General features: G+C 43.0%; 1 protein-coding gene across 2 annotated transcripts in view; it reads right to left on the bottom strand.

Annotated features, from left to right (window-relative positions):
• Positions 1-1831: 1831 nt before the first annotated feature.
• The window catches only part of MSS51 (MSS51 mitochondrial translational activator), an 18634-nt gene continuing 2925 nt past the window's right edge, over positions 1832-17540 (bottom strand). The window contains exons 2-8 of one of the 2 annotated variants that reach the window (XR_012678174.1): positions 12050-12269; positions 11648-11803; positions 10725-10849; positions 9374-9937; positions 6278-6371; positions 4514-5991; positions 1832-2238 (exon numbers count right to left, since the gene is read on the bottom strand). Coding sequence is in view for 1 of the 2 variants with exons in the window: in XM_075179134.1 (XP_075035235.1) it covers positions 5769-5991; positions 6278-6371; positions 9374-9937; positions 10725-10849; positions 11648-11803; positions 12050-12231 (1344 nt within the window). In the remaining variant the exon portion in view is untranslated. Of the gene's footprint in view, positions 2239-4245; positions 5992-6277; positions 6372-9373; positions 9938-10724; positions 10850-11647; positions 11804-12049; positions 12270-17540 lie in introns of those variants that run through there. The other variant, XM_075179134.1, reaches the window with a different exon arrangement.

Below are 17540 nucleotides of genomic sequence, written 5' to 3'. Positions count from 1 at the left end.
GGTAGTAAATCGCTAAGTGACAGTGAGGGCCGCTGGGTTGTGTTTGGGGGGCTGTTCTTCCTTTAATGGTATCCTGACACCCGCTGAATCTCTTGACACTTCACACAACCACAGGACCCTTACACACGAGGCCTAAAGGAAGCCCCCCAGGGAAATTCCTGATACCCATTATTTAATTTTCAGCGCAATAAATCTACTTTTGCCCCCTTTCTCACGTTAGTTTTTCTACAGTCTTTGTCTTAACCCTGTAGGTGAAATATCTTATACATACGGGGGATTTAATATACTCGTGTATGTGATTTTATGACTATATATGAAAAACACCATAAATTAATAAATATGCACTGTTGGGAAACTACAAGTCCCAGCATACCCTTCCAGCAATAAGCTGCTATATATTAGCAAAGCATGCTGGGACTTGTAGTTTCACAAACACCTGAAGTGTCACAGGTTAGCCAACACTGCACTAGACAATCTAGTTTTCCTTTGAAAAGTGGCAGCAAAAAATGAAGAAAAGTCACATAAAGCTGGAGATTTACTAAAACTTCTAAAAAAGGAAAAGTAAAGGTGTTGCCCATAGCAACCAATCAGATTCTAGCTCTCATTTATCCAGTACATTCTAGAACATGATAGCTAGAATCTGAATGGTTGCTAAGGGCAACACCTCAGCTTAAACTTTTTAGAAGCTTCCATCCATTTGCCCCATTATGTGGTTAATTTCATGCTGTAGATAACACTAAAAGTAGAATTGAGTTTTCTAAGGTCCATTAGACGAGCTTAGTGTCCTTGTAATGTAAAAAAAAAATAACCTACATCGCTATAATACTCGGGGACAAACATTTATTCAGGAGTTGGTGTGACAGCTATCATGTTGTAGGGCTTAGAGAGGAGATTAGGAAGCCAGCGAGGGCAGCCCTCTCTCGATGACAGGCATGCCATCCTTGTTATGCGGGCACTGTATGCCATCTGGCAGGAGAATAAAGCTCAGAGCTACAGAGATTCTGAGAAACACAGCAGAGGTATAATATCAAAATATCTGAGGGATGACTGACTGGAGGTTGTTGCGTTCTTGAACACGCTGGGTATAGGGGCATACATGTGGTTTACTTCAGTAGCCGTTGGTGATTGGCATCCTGGTAAAAGAATTGAAGCCATCAGAATGGACCAAGAACTTACTAAATTGAGAGGTGATTTCATCACTGACCGGTCTGGGATGGTTGGCACTATTGCCAGGAGACACCAAGCACCAGCCCTGGCTGACATAACCTAGTGCTGGTATCTGCATTTTCAGGGGCAGCCCATGCTTTTTGTCACCCCAATGTTGCCTTTACCAGCCTAGGCTGGCAGCACTAGAGTTGGTTTGACTTTTGGGGGGGGGGGCGCTCGTTTTAAAAACAACAGATACACCTTCTAAGAGGTCTCTCTGTGCCTACTACCGCCTCCACATACGGACTACTGTACTGTACTTGGGCTACACAAACATGGTTTCTGATACAGGTCAAAAATCTGAGAACGCAGTCATTTGAGATACTGGGAAATCGCTGGCCCCACCCCTCTGTATGAATTAACCAATCGGCATCTCTGCAGAGCAAGTATGCAAGTCTGTCACTCACTTTATGTCTGCTGTATTAGAGAATCCCCTCTAACCTGCAACAGAGAGGTGGAAGAGAGAAAAGCCGTTCCTTCCTGTTACAGAGAGTGTTGTAAGACATTAATTTAACTGTAACATGGATGTTTTAATATACTCTTCCACTTTAAGATTGAATGCATCATTGTAGATGTATATTTTGATCAAGTCTGTGGTGGAGTCATAGTGGGTAGTGTAATATACCCTAATTCTTTCTTGGATCAGATGCACCTTTATATTTGGAGTATCTGGGAAATATTGTCTTGGATATAGATTGCTAGAAAGAAAACAATGTTTTGCATCCCGCATCTACATTTATCTATCCAGTTTAAAGTGCGCTGTGACCACAGAGTTCCTTCCCAGAGGCTGTTTTAGTACATTACCTGCAAAGTAAATAATTCCCCTACTGTAGTTTTTTAGATTTTGTAAATACATAGCCCCCCATGGACTCACACATTCCTGGTTGTGTCTTGATAAAAGCAGTTTGTGCCGCCTCTGTCATTAAACCCAGTGTGCAAATTAAGGAGAAAAGACATTACTGAGAGTCCTGAGAGAGCCAGTGGCTCACAGTGATGTAATAAATAATTAGGAAATGTTCTGTGCACTGCTGGCTGCGGAGATGAATGGAAAACACGCTCCATGCTTATAGCAAATATGGTTAATGATCGTTTAGATGAAGCAGCCTCAGAGACTGTAGGCTGACATGTCCTCATTTATGATGCCATCTAGTGGACAATTGAGGCACTGCACGGAATTAACTACGGACAAATTATTATAATAATTATAATAAGTTTTGTATAAAAAATTATTTTGTAGACTTTTTTTTGTGTGAGCAGTAAAATAATTTGTATATACTGTTGGCATGTATAATGAAAAAATTGTGAAGAAGTATTGATTTTTAAACTTAAAGTTTTGGGTTTTTTTTGTTTTTTTTAATTAATTGCGACATTGCTTTGTTTTCATTGTTCTGTCTGTTTCTTGTATAGTGCCATAAAAAAATAAAGATTTGGAAAATTTAGGCGCAGTGGAAAATTCTGCACCCTTGTCTATATCTGCAGGGCCCGTCATGCGGTTCTGCATTACTCACAAAGGGCCACAATAGTCTAAGATGTTACTGAGTGCAATGTCTGGTCTCGTCACAGCCTGTCTGTAGTCTTTCTCCCAGTTCTGTTATGAAAGGACAATTACACTTTATGAACTCAGGTCTTGTATACAGTAGTTAAAGAAGGGGAAACAGCAGCGTAATAATGTTTACATAATTCCTGTCATGTAGGTAAGAATTGCACCAGTGTACGGAAAGTGTCGGACTGGCCCACTGGGATACTGGAAAATCCCTGATGAGCCCCACTCCCCTAAATCAAACCTCCCAACATGCCTGACCCCACCAGCGGGACAAGGGGCGTGGCCATGACAAAAGCAGGTGTGGCCACACCACCAGGGGATGTGGTCACGCCCCCTAGAGGACTGCCTGGTGCTGTAAAGTGCTAGACTGCCCATTATATACATGCCCCTGGGCGGGACAGAGCCCTAAAATTGGGACTGCTCCGCTGAAATCGGGACAGCTGGGAGGTATGGCCTAATCTAGGAACACACAGGCAAAGTGGTTGGAGGGTAGAGTAAATAATTATTACATACTTGCCAACTCTCCCGGAAGATCCGGGAGACTCCTGAGATCTGGGTAGGTCTCCCAGGAGAGCAGGCAAGTATCCCGCATACTGGAATTTACTTGCTAAAATGACGCAATTCGCTGTGAATCATGTCATTTTGGCTCGCCCCCGTAACAAAATGACGTTTTTGTCGCGGGGGTGGGGCCAAAATAAAACCCCCTGTCTGGGATCTCCCAGAATTCACTTTCGAAAGGTTGGCAAGTATGAATTATTAGCCACGCCCTCTGCAATCCGGCCACACCCCATCAGCATGTTGGCCACCTCCCCCCTGGTTTCCCTAGTGGGCCCTCCAAACCCATTGTCAAATATACACAGCAAAGAATAACCAGGGCGGATCAAGCGTGAACTAAGTGCAGTCCTGAGCCTTGCGTAGTCTGTTTTAATCTAGCTCTGCCAAACAGGGACAGTTCTAGCTACTCCCTGTTATCTAACTCCCTGTTCTTAGGTGAAGGCTGCCCTGTGGGTCGCGTTGACTCGCTATGCAGTCACATGACATTGTCTGTCCATCACTGCCCGGGTACCGTGCATCTGAATATAAAAGTATTTCATACTTACCGTTTCCGGGAGCGGGGGCGTGACTGGAGGGCGGGAGGGGGCGGGACAAGGTCAATTGCGTCATTTTGGCCCCGCCCCTGCGGAAACGTAATTTGTGTCGCTGGGGGCGGGGCCAAAATGACGCGATTGGCCTCATCCCGCCCCTCCCGCCCTCCAAAATGGCATGATTCACCGAGAATCGCGATTCTCCTTGAGATTGGGGTGCGGGAGAAATGCCAGCTTGCCCGGGAGACTGACCCGAATTTCGGGAGTCTCCCGGACTTTCCGGGAGAGTTGGCATGTATGACGTATTTCCCAGGGACACAGTTCCATGTTGAAAACAAACTGAAAAGGAAGATATTGCTCAAGGGGGTGAATGGAGATGAAAGGAAAAAAATAACTTTTATTAAAGTCCCAGAACTTTCCCTCTAACAAAAGAATATAGTCAGTGATCACTCTCAACGCAGTGTAATGTCTATTACACAATAACCATGTATGGAGTAATGTGCCCCCTACTGTACAGTACATGGATATTAGAAGTCACCGAGGGGTTCCGTGGCCATATAAGAGCACACGGCTGTGGCTCAGTACTGGGCAATCTGTGGTTTTCCAGGTATTGTGAAACTACAAGTCCCAGCATGCTTTGCCAGTAGATAGCCAGCTGATTGGCAGAGCATGCTAGGACTTATAGTTTCACCACATCTGGAGCATCCAAAGGTTAACCTGGCTGACTGTAGGTCAGCTGCTTTTATACAGCTCACAGAAATCTGAGGTGACTTCTAATATTTGTAATAACTTAAAGCAGCTTGATGCATTATACCTTATAATATACAATATTTCCTAATAAGCCCTGAAGTGATGACTCCAGGGATCACAGATTACAAATGATAACACCAGAATTTCACTGTCTACAAATATTATATACAGGAGTTTAGTGGCATTTCCGCCATCCCCCCAGACCCAAAATTGCAGTCCTATTTTTACCCTATATAAACTACAATCCTTCATTTTAATTATCGGTCGTATCCCTGGATACACTTTTCCGTTAAAAATTTGTCTAACCCTTTCTTAAAAATATCTATTGAATCTGCAATCACAACCTTCCCTGGCAATGAATTCCATATCTTGACTGCCCTTACTGTAAAGAACCCCTTCCTTTGCTGGTTGTGAAATTTCCTCTCCTCTAACCTTAGGGGATGGCCACGTGTCCTGTGTGCAGTCCTTGGGGTAAAAAGTTCCCATGAAAGTTCTCTGTATTGACCCTTAATGTGTTTGTACATAGTAATCATATCTCCCCTTAGACGCCTCTTTTCTAAAGTAAACATGCCTACACTGGCTAACCTTTCCTCATAACTTAATGACTCCATACCCTTTATCAATTTTGTCACCCTTCTCTGAACCCTTTCTAGTTCCAAATTATCTTTTTTATAGAGTGGTGCTCAGAACTGTACTGCATATTCAAGATGAGGTCTTACCAACGATTTATACGGTGGCAAAATTACACTGTCTTCCCTTGCATCTATGCCCCTTTTTATGCATGCCAATACTTTGTTTGCCCTTGCAGCTGCTGCTTGACATTGAGCACTATTGCCAGACAATGACTTGACAACTAATTATGGAATGGACCGTAACCAGGGCTGTGTGAGAGGGACGACCGCCCAGGGCGCAGCGCTGAAAGGGGGTGCAGTTTATGAGTAATTTAGTTCATTGTTCATTTGGTTAACATTGAGGGCTGAGGGGGTGGCAGTTTTCCTTCTCGACTCCAGGCGCTAAAATTTTAAGTTACGGCCCTGGGCATGAGTAGCAGATAGATGGGGCGCGGCGTGTGGTTGTTATGCAAGTTATGCAGTGCAATCTTTAGTGATAACACTTGACAGAAGGAACACGTGACCAGAGTGCACTTCTGTACACGCACACGCGTGGAGAGTCCAAACAGGTCCTCAGTGTTGCTCCTGTTCCTCCAGCGCGCCCATGTCCGTCTCTGAATCCACCCATGTGGCGCCCTTGAACAGCAGGTAGTAAGCGTTGCTGCTCACGGGGGGCTTGTTGGGATCTGACTGAACCTGTTCCGGCTTCTGGGAACAGAAGGGTAATAGGCCGGACCCCAAAACCCGAGTGTCCAGCTCTGCCAGGATCTGCAGCGAATATTTTAGTTCCTGCTCGCTGTCAGGGCAAAGAAAACACTTTGGTTAGTGTATAATACACAGTGTCAAAACCAGAAAGAAATAGTTTAATATAGTAAATAAATAAATGTCAAATTTGTAAAGGCTGCAAAGAAACATATGTGAACTATTGTTATCTGCCCTTGTAAGTCACTTATTTCTAATAAAAGATCAACTTTACTTCAGATTCAATAGTTTTGTTGTTAAATCTGGAGGTAACTTTAGCCACGCCAACTTTTAACATTACTTTTATGAATTATTTTAACACATTTAATCCTGTTACGTACCTATACATGGTGAATAGTGAGGGGATATTATAATCACGAAGCAGGAGCAGAGTGGGGAGCCAGCCCTCGGTGAGACCCTGAGAGGCGTGGAATCCTGAAAATGGGGGAAAAAAAGGAATGAGATGAAAGATGCATTTGGTATAATATCAATATCACTCAGGGCTGCATTGATGCGTCACCAGTACTGGGTGTCCCACTCTTAGTAAGACTCTCTTTTATTTACCTGTCAGCCACGCACTGCGTGTTATAGGGGACTACTCTATAAAATGATTTCTACTAAAATCTTTGCTCACCCAGACAGGGGGCATGACTATTGGGCGGGAGGGGGCGGGGCGTGGTCAATCGCATCATTTTGGCCCCGCACGTCGGAAATGATGGTTTGATGCGGGGGGCTGGTCCAAAATTACTCGATTCACCGCAAATCGCATTATTTTGGACAGCTATTTGCCGGATCCGGGAGACCGACACGGATTTCGGTGAGTCCCCCGGACATTCTGGGAGAGTTGGCAAGTATGCGCTAATGGACTCTGGAATTTTTCTCGCTAGATAGACTGTCCGGCATGGACATCAAATTCGTTATTAATAATATTAAGGCGACTTACTGACCGAAAGTCGTCTAAAAAGTTTTTGTGTGGATTTTGAAATTCAAACAATGTTTTCTGCCAAATATTTCTTTCCCTTCAGGATTAGTCACTTTTAATCAATTTTTCCTGTAATAATTTTTTTGTATAGACTACGCCCCGGTAGATAGAGAGCAGAGGGCACAAGATAGGAAGATTATAGGGATATAGCGGTAAAGCAAAGCTAGACTACCAGTCCCAGCATAGCCTGCCAGCGTTTGGATAGAAAAGCTTGCTGAGACTTATAGTTCCACAAAAGATACAGGTTGCCTAGCCTTAGGCGAGACATTTACCCATGGTGGCAATAGACACCCAATGGGGGCCTGTAAATTAACACGCTACAAGATCAATAATCAAGACGTTTTCAGTGCCTGAGATGTTCATAACGTTCATTTCATTAGTACAAGCTGGGGTTTTATATGAACTATTTTATAACACTATACTGTAAGAGATAAAGTCTGTTTTGCTATCAGCATAAATGTTCTGTAACCCATAGCAACCAGTCAGCTGATCAGTCTCGTTCACGTTTGATTGTTGAAAGCCGAGATCTGATTGGTTGCTGTGGGCTAAATTATATTCTGGCTATTTACACAGTGTTATAAAAATGTGGATTGAAGCACAAACACATAAATTCATACTACGTAGCCCTCCAGATAGGAATAATTATGGAGATCCCATGTGACATTCGATAGGGGGGGGGGGGTTCCGGGCGTTTAAATATACAGCTGAGAACTCACTGTTAATCTTGAGGGGATTAGTGGAGATTACGGTTCACAGTGTCTGTACCTCATCGCAGTAATAGGGGAGATGCACATGTACTAATTGCATTGCATGGGCAATGAGAGGACATGTATTAAAACTGGTGCATAAGAAAAAGGGTGATGTATGCCATATATCAACCAGAAAATGGCTTGTTTATTGTTTTCCTCCTGTTATAGTATCTTTTTCTGTGCACCGGTATTTAGAAATGTTCCTCGCAGGGCTGCTCTTTCACGGCCGCCCTTTGGGCCATGCTAACTATATCATCTTATTTGAATAACATAATGTTGCTCCTCCCCTTTGATATATTGGCACCACCCTATAGGATTATTATATATATATTGATGTTGTCAAAATTATTTTCTTAGTTGGGTCATTTACAAACCTTAAAAAAAATGCAGAGGCGCAGAGCATATTTGTTTGCGCAGATAAACTGACTTCTGGCACAGTGGTGTAGTGGGCAGCACGGTGGCTCAGGGGTTAGCACTTCTGCCTCACAGCACTGGGGTCATGAGTTCAATTCCCAACCATGGCCTTATCTGTGTGGAGTTTGTTCTCCCTGTGTTTGCGTGGGTTTCCTCTGGGTGCTCCGGTTTCCTCCCACATTCCAAAAACCTACTGGTGGATTAATTGGCTGCTATCAAAAATTGACCCTAGCCTTTCTATGTGTTAGGGAATTTAGACTGTAAGCTCCAATGGGGCAGGGAATGATGTGAATGCGTTCTCTGTACAGCGCTGCGGAATCAGTGACGCTATATAAATGATGGCGATGATTTTTGCCCCAGGCGCATGCATCGTAAGACGTCACCTGATGTCCGTTTGCACAGACGCATTGGGTGTGTGGCCTGTGGTCCTTGACATAAATTTGCATCTTGGAAAAAGTAAAAGTGCCACCTCAAAGCACTACTTGCATTAACACTAGGACCACCTCCTTACAACCTTTACTGTGTAATATAAAATAAAGAATAATTTAAATAATAATAATAATAATACAAAAACTGATCTTCAAAACAACTGATATTTTCCCCAAGAGCGACAGTAAATCCTACGTGTTCCTTCTCCCCATTCCACAAATACCTGTCCTCTCTTTATCCTACCAGTTCTCTGACCTCACTTAACCATCTCTAGTTATTTACTGTCCTGTGGGGCCGTTAATCTCGGCTCCTAAGCCAGTGTTGCACCCACAGCTGTCCATTCATATCTGTATAAGAGCTTTATTGGCGTCCAGCTCACGGAAACTGTGAGCTTGTGCAGGTTTTTTCTAGATGCACCCAGATCTCAGGCTTCTGTTCCTGGCGGGCAGAGGGGGGATAAACAGGTTTCGTAGGAGATTCACAGCTAAACCTCTACTAGGGCTGTAAATACTTAGGATTTTTCAAACTCCCCATAAAGCTGCAACTACCTACTTAGAGCAGGACGAGCATGGAGTGGTAACCTGGCACCACTGAGCTCATCCTCTGAGAGGCCATCTGTAGTCTTACCGCCTCCTCTGTCAGTGTCTTAAACTATAACTCTTGCTAGAGAATGCTTGGCTTTTCAGTTCTTTTAGTAGTGGAATGTTTAAGGCCTGTGCTAACTATGGATTACCCATAAACGGAGATGTGTTTCTTGGTATTTCAAATTCCAGGCACACTGAGTGAAAGAAAATATGTCTTGGCTCTGGTGGATGACATAACATGACGTACACATGGATAGATCTAGCTGCGTAGCATAATACCTGGATGGAAGCCCACCACAAGATCAGGTCTTGTTGCTCGATGGTTCTCCACCAGTGTCTCCCAGAAAACATGGTACAGGCTTCTGTAACCGCTCAAATACACTTTCCCACGTGGTCCAAATGCTGTCAAAGGAGGTCTCATTACTGGACCATCTACGACCTCAGGTCCAACCATGACGACCTCCAGACCCTGGTTTCCCGGGAACATCTTAGCAAGCTCATCGTAGTCTGTGGCCTTAATACTTAAGGTTTCTATGTGAGAAGCCCCAACCACATGCACAGTGATCGGTCCAGAGTAAGGGTCTACATGGAATGCATTCATAGCAAAACCAATGGTCATTGGCCTACTGAAAAAGTCAGTGGTCAAGCGCTTGATAGACTCTCTGAGTTCACTGGTTTCTGGCTTAGGCTTTCCAGCATTGGACCAAAGAATCCCCATATAACGTCCAGCCATTATATTATCTAGTTTCTCCTCCAAATTCTCTTGCATAGAGAACCAGTCTTCCCATGTCTTTATATCGGTGAAGGACTTAGTCCATGGACATGTTGTATAAGGAATGTCTCCTACAAGAAAAGCACAGCATGATCAGTGAACACCGCTCTCCTTGGAAAATCAGTGATCGGCTATTAGAAGGACTACGAGGACCTAGAACACTTTTGAGCATTTGTAGACTACAACAATTGTTATTTCATGATCAGGGAAGCTATTGTATATGCCAGTGGTTCTTATCTAGCAACTAAAATATATCTTAGGGTCCTCTTTGTCGCCCAGAGTCCAACTTTTGTTAGTAATGTAGTTCAATTTGGTTCACTTCTTCCAGCTGTCAAACAGAAGCCAACAGCTCAATATCAGATCAGTATGTAGACACCTGACATAATGCTGAGAAAATTACTTTCTTTGCTAGGTGGGAAAAGAGAGGTAGATCTTAGACCGGGTGCCTGAACATCGATCTGAAATGACTGCGGGGAGTGGGAAGCTTAAACTATCAGCTCCTGTTTGACACTCCGGAGAAGTCAATCGAGGGGCAGCCTTGCAATCCTACACGTCAACGGGGGACTAGTAAAGGCTGCCAAGCTGGGCCACTCTGTCCCCCCTCATGGCCACGCCCTCCGGCACCAGCATGGACTGTCCATTTATAATTACACTAATACACATTGGACTCCCCCCCTTACCCCAAAGTGTGAGCCACATAGCACCTGCACCACCTCTAACTACACTAAATATTCTTTTGAGCACAGAGTAGTGATATGAGGCTCCTATCAAACTGGGGTGGTTCTAATCGCAAACGTACTTTGTACATCCAACATGTACTTTACTTTTTACGCACGATAAGTGTCAAGCAATCACTACCTGTAAATACCAGCCACTCCAGCAGTCTGTCGATGGCTGCAAGTTTCAGTTTCCTGCAGAACTTCTTGTGTAAGGGCCAGTTGTCTCTGTGACACTCGGTACTGCAGTAATAAACGTTCTGACACCTGGGAGGAGGTACGGACATGGGGTGAGAGAGGGCAGAGTGCAAGTAGTTACAAAAGCCGCCAAATAGTGTACAGAAGATACAGACATAATACACAAGTGATGTTTATATATTCTACAGACTGCTGTAAGTAATACCTCTATAAACAGTTTGGATGTATTTATTTTAAGGGACTGTAAGCTCAAAAAATGTTCTGTGTCTAATTGTGCCTAGCCCAGGGGGGGTGGGGTGAAACCAACATATTTTTAAGTTTTCCCCTAATGACATCATACCCCAAATTATGCCACACATGTCCATTACATTAGGCCACACCCCCAAGCTATTATATCATGAAAGGATTATCCCGCCTCACTTAGATAGACAAGAGTGCTCTGGAAGGAAAAAATGGGGAAGAGTCAGCAAATATTGGAACTGTACTAAGCAGTGAAAGCAGAATTACTGGTACCATCACAGAAACTAGGTATAGCCCTGAATCAAGAATAATTTATACATTTATCTGTTAATATTCTCATTAGACAAATACAGAGTTAGACTCATTTTTTAAGTTAGCTGGTATTAGAGGGAAAGAACACACAGGGACATTGATGGGGATATCAATAAACCGGACAACTACCTTCTTATTCTGCACTCAGGCAGACAACAGGATTATGTCGTGTGTAGCCAGCATGCAATTGTATAAGTGGTAGGAATCTCTGACAGTTACTACTTTATCAATTCAAATAAACATCTCACACACTAGAACCTCACTTAATTTGTCACGTAACGTTAAATACGTTGCCATAATTATGTCTGCATCTACCTTTTACAACGCCTCATGGCGCGGGGGTCTGAAAGGCAGGACGGGAGCTTCTTGCACTGAGCACAGAATTTATAGGTGTCTTCCATCTTTTGAAACATCTCATGATATGTCCGGATGCCAAAGTTTGAAGTGAGACTGTTACCACCGAGAGCAGACCTGGGGGGGACCCGGGAGAGACAGGGAAACTTAAAATGCCAGGGGATGGTGAGGGATAAAGCAGAAATGATTTCAAAAGGTTGGCGGAGTGAAGAAGCACTTTGTGTTATATAAGATATAATAACAGAGAATAAAAACAGGAAGTAAAGATGTGAGTGTACAAATGTGAGAGGTGAGTAGAAAAAGACACATGAGAAGACTAATAAAGATTAGCTGATGATTTACGAAGGTGGACTCAGGAGGTACCTGTACTCCTCTTGGCTCTTCAGGTTCAGCTTCTGAAGGATGACCGAGGACAGACCAGGCACATTGCTGTCCATGGCCATGAACCCCAGAGAGTCGGTGTAATAGCTGCCGGCTGCGGCTTGTGAGCCCAGAGACTTCTTCTTGGAAGACGAGGTCTTAGAGGACATCTTCTTCTGAGACATGATGACCCTCTGGTAATGACTGGATGGGAGGAGATGACCTGAAAATGTAAGAGAAGGATACTATGAGAACACCTACCTCTTCCCATAATACAGAGACTATGAGAACACCTACCTCTTCCCATAATACAGAGATTATGAGAGCACCTACCTCTTCCCATAATACAAAGACTATGAGAACACCTACCTCTTCCCATAATACAGAGATTATGAGAGCACCTACCTCTTCCCATAATACAGAGACTATGAGAACACCTACCTCTTCCTACAACACAGAGACTGTGAGCACACCTACCTCTTCCTATAATACAGGGACTATGAGAACACCAACCTCTTCCCATAATACAGACACAATGAGAACACCTACCTCTTCCCATAATACAGAGACTATGAGAACACCTACCTCTTCCCATAATACAGAGACTATGAGAACACCTACCTCTTCCTATAATACAGGGACTATGAGAACACCAACCTCTTCCCATAATACACAGACTATGAGATCACCTACCTCTTCCCATAATACAGACACAATGAAAACACCTACCTCTTCCCATAATACAGACACAATGAGAACACCTACCTCTTCCTATAATACAGAGACTATGAGAACACCTACCTCTTCCTATAATACAGAGACTATGAGAACACCTACCTCTTCCTATAATACAGAGACTATGAGAACACCTACCTCTTCCCATAATACAGAGACTATGAGAACACCTACCTCTTCCCATAATACAGACACTATGAGAACACCTACCTCTTCCCATAATACAGGGACTATGAGAGCACCAACCTCTTCCCATAATACAGAGACTAGGAGAACACCAACCTCTTCCCATAATACAGAGATTATGAGAGCACCAACCTCTTCCCATAATACAGAGACTATGAGAACACCAACCTCTTCCCATAATACAGAGACTGTGAGAACACTTACCTCTTCCCATAATACCGAGACTAGGAGAACACTTACCTCTTCCCATAATACAGAGACTATGAGAACACCTACCTCTTCCCATAATACAGAGACTATGAGAGCACCTACCTCTTACCATAATACAGAGACTATGAGAACACCAACCTCTTCCCATAATACAGAGACTATGAGAACACCTACCTCTTCCCATAATACCGAGACTATGAGAACACCTACCTCTTCCCATAATACAGAGGCTATGAGAACACCTACCTCTTCCCATAATACAGAGACTATGAGAGCACCTACCTCTTCCTATAATACAGAGACTATGAGAACACCTACCTCTTTTTTCTATAATACAGAGGCTATGAGAGCACCTACCTCTTCCCATAATACAGAGACTATGAGAACACCTACCTCTTCCCATAATACCGAGACTATGAGAACACCTACCTCTTCCCATAATACAGAGGCTATGAGAGCACCTACCTCTTCCCATAATACAGAGACTATGAGAACACCAACCTCTTCCTATAATACAGAGACTATGAGAACACCTACCTCTTCCTATAATACACAGACTATGAGAACACCTACCTCTTCCCATAATACAGAGACTATGAGAACACCAACCTCTTCCCATAATACAGACACTATGAGAAAACCTACCTCTTCCCATAATACAGACACTATGAGAACACCTATCTCTTCCCATAATACAGGGACTATGAGAAAACCTACCTCTTCCCATAATACAGAGATTATAAGAGCACCAACCTCTTCCCATAATACAGAGACTATGAGAGCACCTACCTCTTCCCATAATACAGAGACTATGAGAACACCAACCTCTTCCCATAATACAGAGACTATGAGAACACCTACCTCTTCCCATAATACAGAGGCTATGAGAACACCTACCTCTTCCCATAATACAGAGACTATGAGAACACCTACCTCTTCCTATAATACAGAGACTATGAGAACACCAACCTCTTCCCATAATACAGAGACTATGAGAACACCTACCTCTTCCCATAATACAGAGACTATGAGATCACCTACCTCTTCCCATAATACAGACACTATGAGAACACCTACCTCTTCCCATAATACAGGGACTATGAGAGCACCTACCTCTTCCCATAATACAGACACTATGAGAACACCTACCTCTTCCCATAATACAGGGACTATGAGAGCACCAACCTCTTCCCATAATACAGAGACTAGGAGAACACCAACCTCTTCCCATAATACAGAGATTATGAGAGCACCAACCTCTTCCCATAATACAGAGACTATGAGAACACTTACCTCTTCCCATAATACCGAGACTAGGAGAACACTTACCTCTTCCCATAATACAGAGACTATGAGAACACCTACCTCTTCCCATAATACAGAGATTATGAGAGCACCTACCTCTTCCCATAATACAGAGACTATAGAACACCAACCTCTTCCCATAATACAGAGACTATGAGAACACCTACCTCTTCCCATAATACCGAGACTATGAGAACACCTACCTCTTCCCATAATACAGAGGCTATGAGAACACCTACCTCTTCCCATAATACAGAGACTATGAGAGCACCTACCTCTTCCTATAATACAGAGACTATGAGAACACCTACCTCTTTTTTCTATAATACAGAGGCTATGAGAGCACCTACCTCTTCCCATAATACAGAGACTATGAGAACACCTACCTCTCATAATACCGAGACTATGAGAACACCTACCTCTTCCCATAATACAGAGACTATGAGAACACCTACCTCTTCCCATAATACAGAGACTATGAGAACACCAACCTCTTCCCATAATACAGAGACTATGAGAACACCTACCTCTTCCTATAATACACAGACTATGAGAACACCTACCTCTTCCTATAATACACAGACTATGAGAACACCTACCTCTTCCCATAATACAGAGACTATGAGAACACCAACCTCTTCCCATAATACAGACACTATGAGAAAACCTACCTCTTCCCATAATACAGACACTATGAGAACACCTACCTCTTCCCATAATACAGGGACTATGAGAACACCTACCTCTTCCCATAATACAGAGATTATGAGAGCACCAACCTCTTCCCATAATACAGAGACTATGAGAGCACCTACCTCTTCCCATAATACAGAGACTATGAGAACACCAACCTCTTCCCATAATACAGAGACTATGAGAACACCTACCTCTTCCCATAATACAGAGGCTATGAGAACACCTACCTCTTCCCATAATACAGAGACTATGAGAACACCTACCTCTTCCTATAATACAGAGACTATGAGAACACCAACCTCTTCCCATAATACAGAGAGTATGAGAACACCTACCTCTTCCCATAATACAGAGACTATGAGAACACCTACCTCTTCCCATAATACAGAGACTATGAGAACACCTACCTCTTCCTATAATACAGAGACTATGAGAACACCTACCTCTTCCCATAATACAGAGACTATGAGAACACCAACCTCTTCCCATAATACAGAGACTATGAGAACACCTACCTCTTCCCATAATACAGAGGCTATGAGAACACCTACCTCTTCCTATAATACAGAGACTATGAGAACACCTACCTCTTCCCATAATACAGAGACTATGAGAACACCTACCTCTTCCCATAATACAGAGACTATGAGAACACCTACCTCTTCCCATAATACAGAGACTATGAGAACACCTACCTCTTCCTATAATACAGAGACTATGAGAACACCTACCTCTTCCTATAATACAGAGACTATGAGAACACCAACCTCTTCCTATAATACAGAGAGTATGAGAACACCAACCTCTTCCCATAATACAGAGATTATGAGAGCACCTACCTCTTCCTATAATACAGAGACTATGAGAACACCTACCTCTTCCTATAATACAGAGACTATGAGAACACCAACCTCTTCCTATAATACAGAGAGTATGAGAACACCAACCTCTTCCCATAATACAGAGATTATGAGAGCACCTACCTCTTCCTATAATACAGAGACTATGAGAACACCTACCTCTTCCTATAATACAGAGACTATGAGAACACCAACCTCTTCCTATAATACAGAGACTATGAGAACACCTACCTCTTCCCATAATACAGAGACTATGAGAGCACCTACCTCTTCCTATAATACAGAGACTATGAGAACACCTACCTCTTCCTATAATACAGAGACTATGAGAACACCAACCTCTTCTCACAATACAGAGGCAATGCCTCCACAATGTACTGTTTCTATTGACTGATACCTTAATCTATTTTTATTAACATCTTAATCCCTTGCATAAACTTATATGACAGTGACACCTGATTGGCTTGACTAACACACACAGGCAAAACACATTTATCTCTCATCACCGGTCACAGACAGTAGGACGTGTCTGACCTATAATTAGAGACTTCCCGCAGTGCCCAGGAATCTCCTTTGTAAGAGGAGTCAGCTCTTACAAGACTAATGATGTGTGGCAGTCATAGCTTTAACCGCAGGACAAGTGTGAGTTACACTAGGAGGCTGCAAAGTGCGGGTCACCCAAAGTGTGACCTTTAAATCATTTGTGTCTTTGTCACTTTCACCACTAATTCTAAAGCCTACAGAGGCCCTGTCTTACCAACTCCTAATACACAATCATTTGTAAGACATACTTGTAGGCCGGCCAAAATATTCTCTTTGATGTACACGCTTGTGGTGGGACACAAGTGTGTACAAATATTAGTACACATCTCTGCTTCTAATAGAAGTAGTAAAGGGTTTGCTATGTAGCACCTTGACTATGGATTAAATACAGAATATATACTACACTGAGACAGAGCTCTGATTTGTTTAATAGCGAATAGTTTGGAATTTTCAAACTAATTCCCCCCAAAAAAAACATTGTGTGTCACAGTGAAATAAATCCTACTCCATCTGCTCATTTATTGCTTGCCATAGAAAAGCAGATGCCATGTGTAACAGAAAACCAATTGTAAACTAGAAAAGTCACAGCATGAGATCACTGAGTGTGAGTTGGGAATCTGTCCAGTTACAACGGCCACACTATAGAACCTACAGACGCAGCCCAGACGTTCTGAATTGGTGGAATCATCACCCTGATGGGAACACGTCTCAATGGCTGCAGCTCCGGACAGCTCCAGGCTGCTCTTACTGATTGAGTTTCATAGATGAGTTGAGTTTCAGATCTTCATGACGTCTCTCTTACATGTGCTAAAAATATTCCAATATTTGGAACCGAGGATAGGCTGGAGCCACACAGGTGATTTTCTTTGGTGCATTTAAATCTCATGCAATAAATATAACCTTGTACATGCTTACACCAATATAATTGCAATAAGAGATAATATAGATAAAATATAAGC

Source organism: Mixophyes fleayi, chromosome 7, assembly GCF_038048845.1.
Source record: "Mixophyes fleayi isolate aMixFle1 chromosome 7, aMixFle1.hap1, whole genome shotgun sequence".
Taxonomy (NCBI): Eukaryota; Metazoa; Chordata; class Amphibia; order Anura; family Limnodynastidae; genus Mixophyes; species Mixophyes fleayi.
This window is presented reverse-complemented; position numbering and strand designations above follow the sequence as displayed.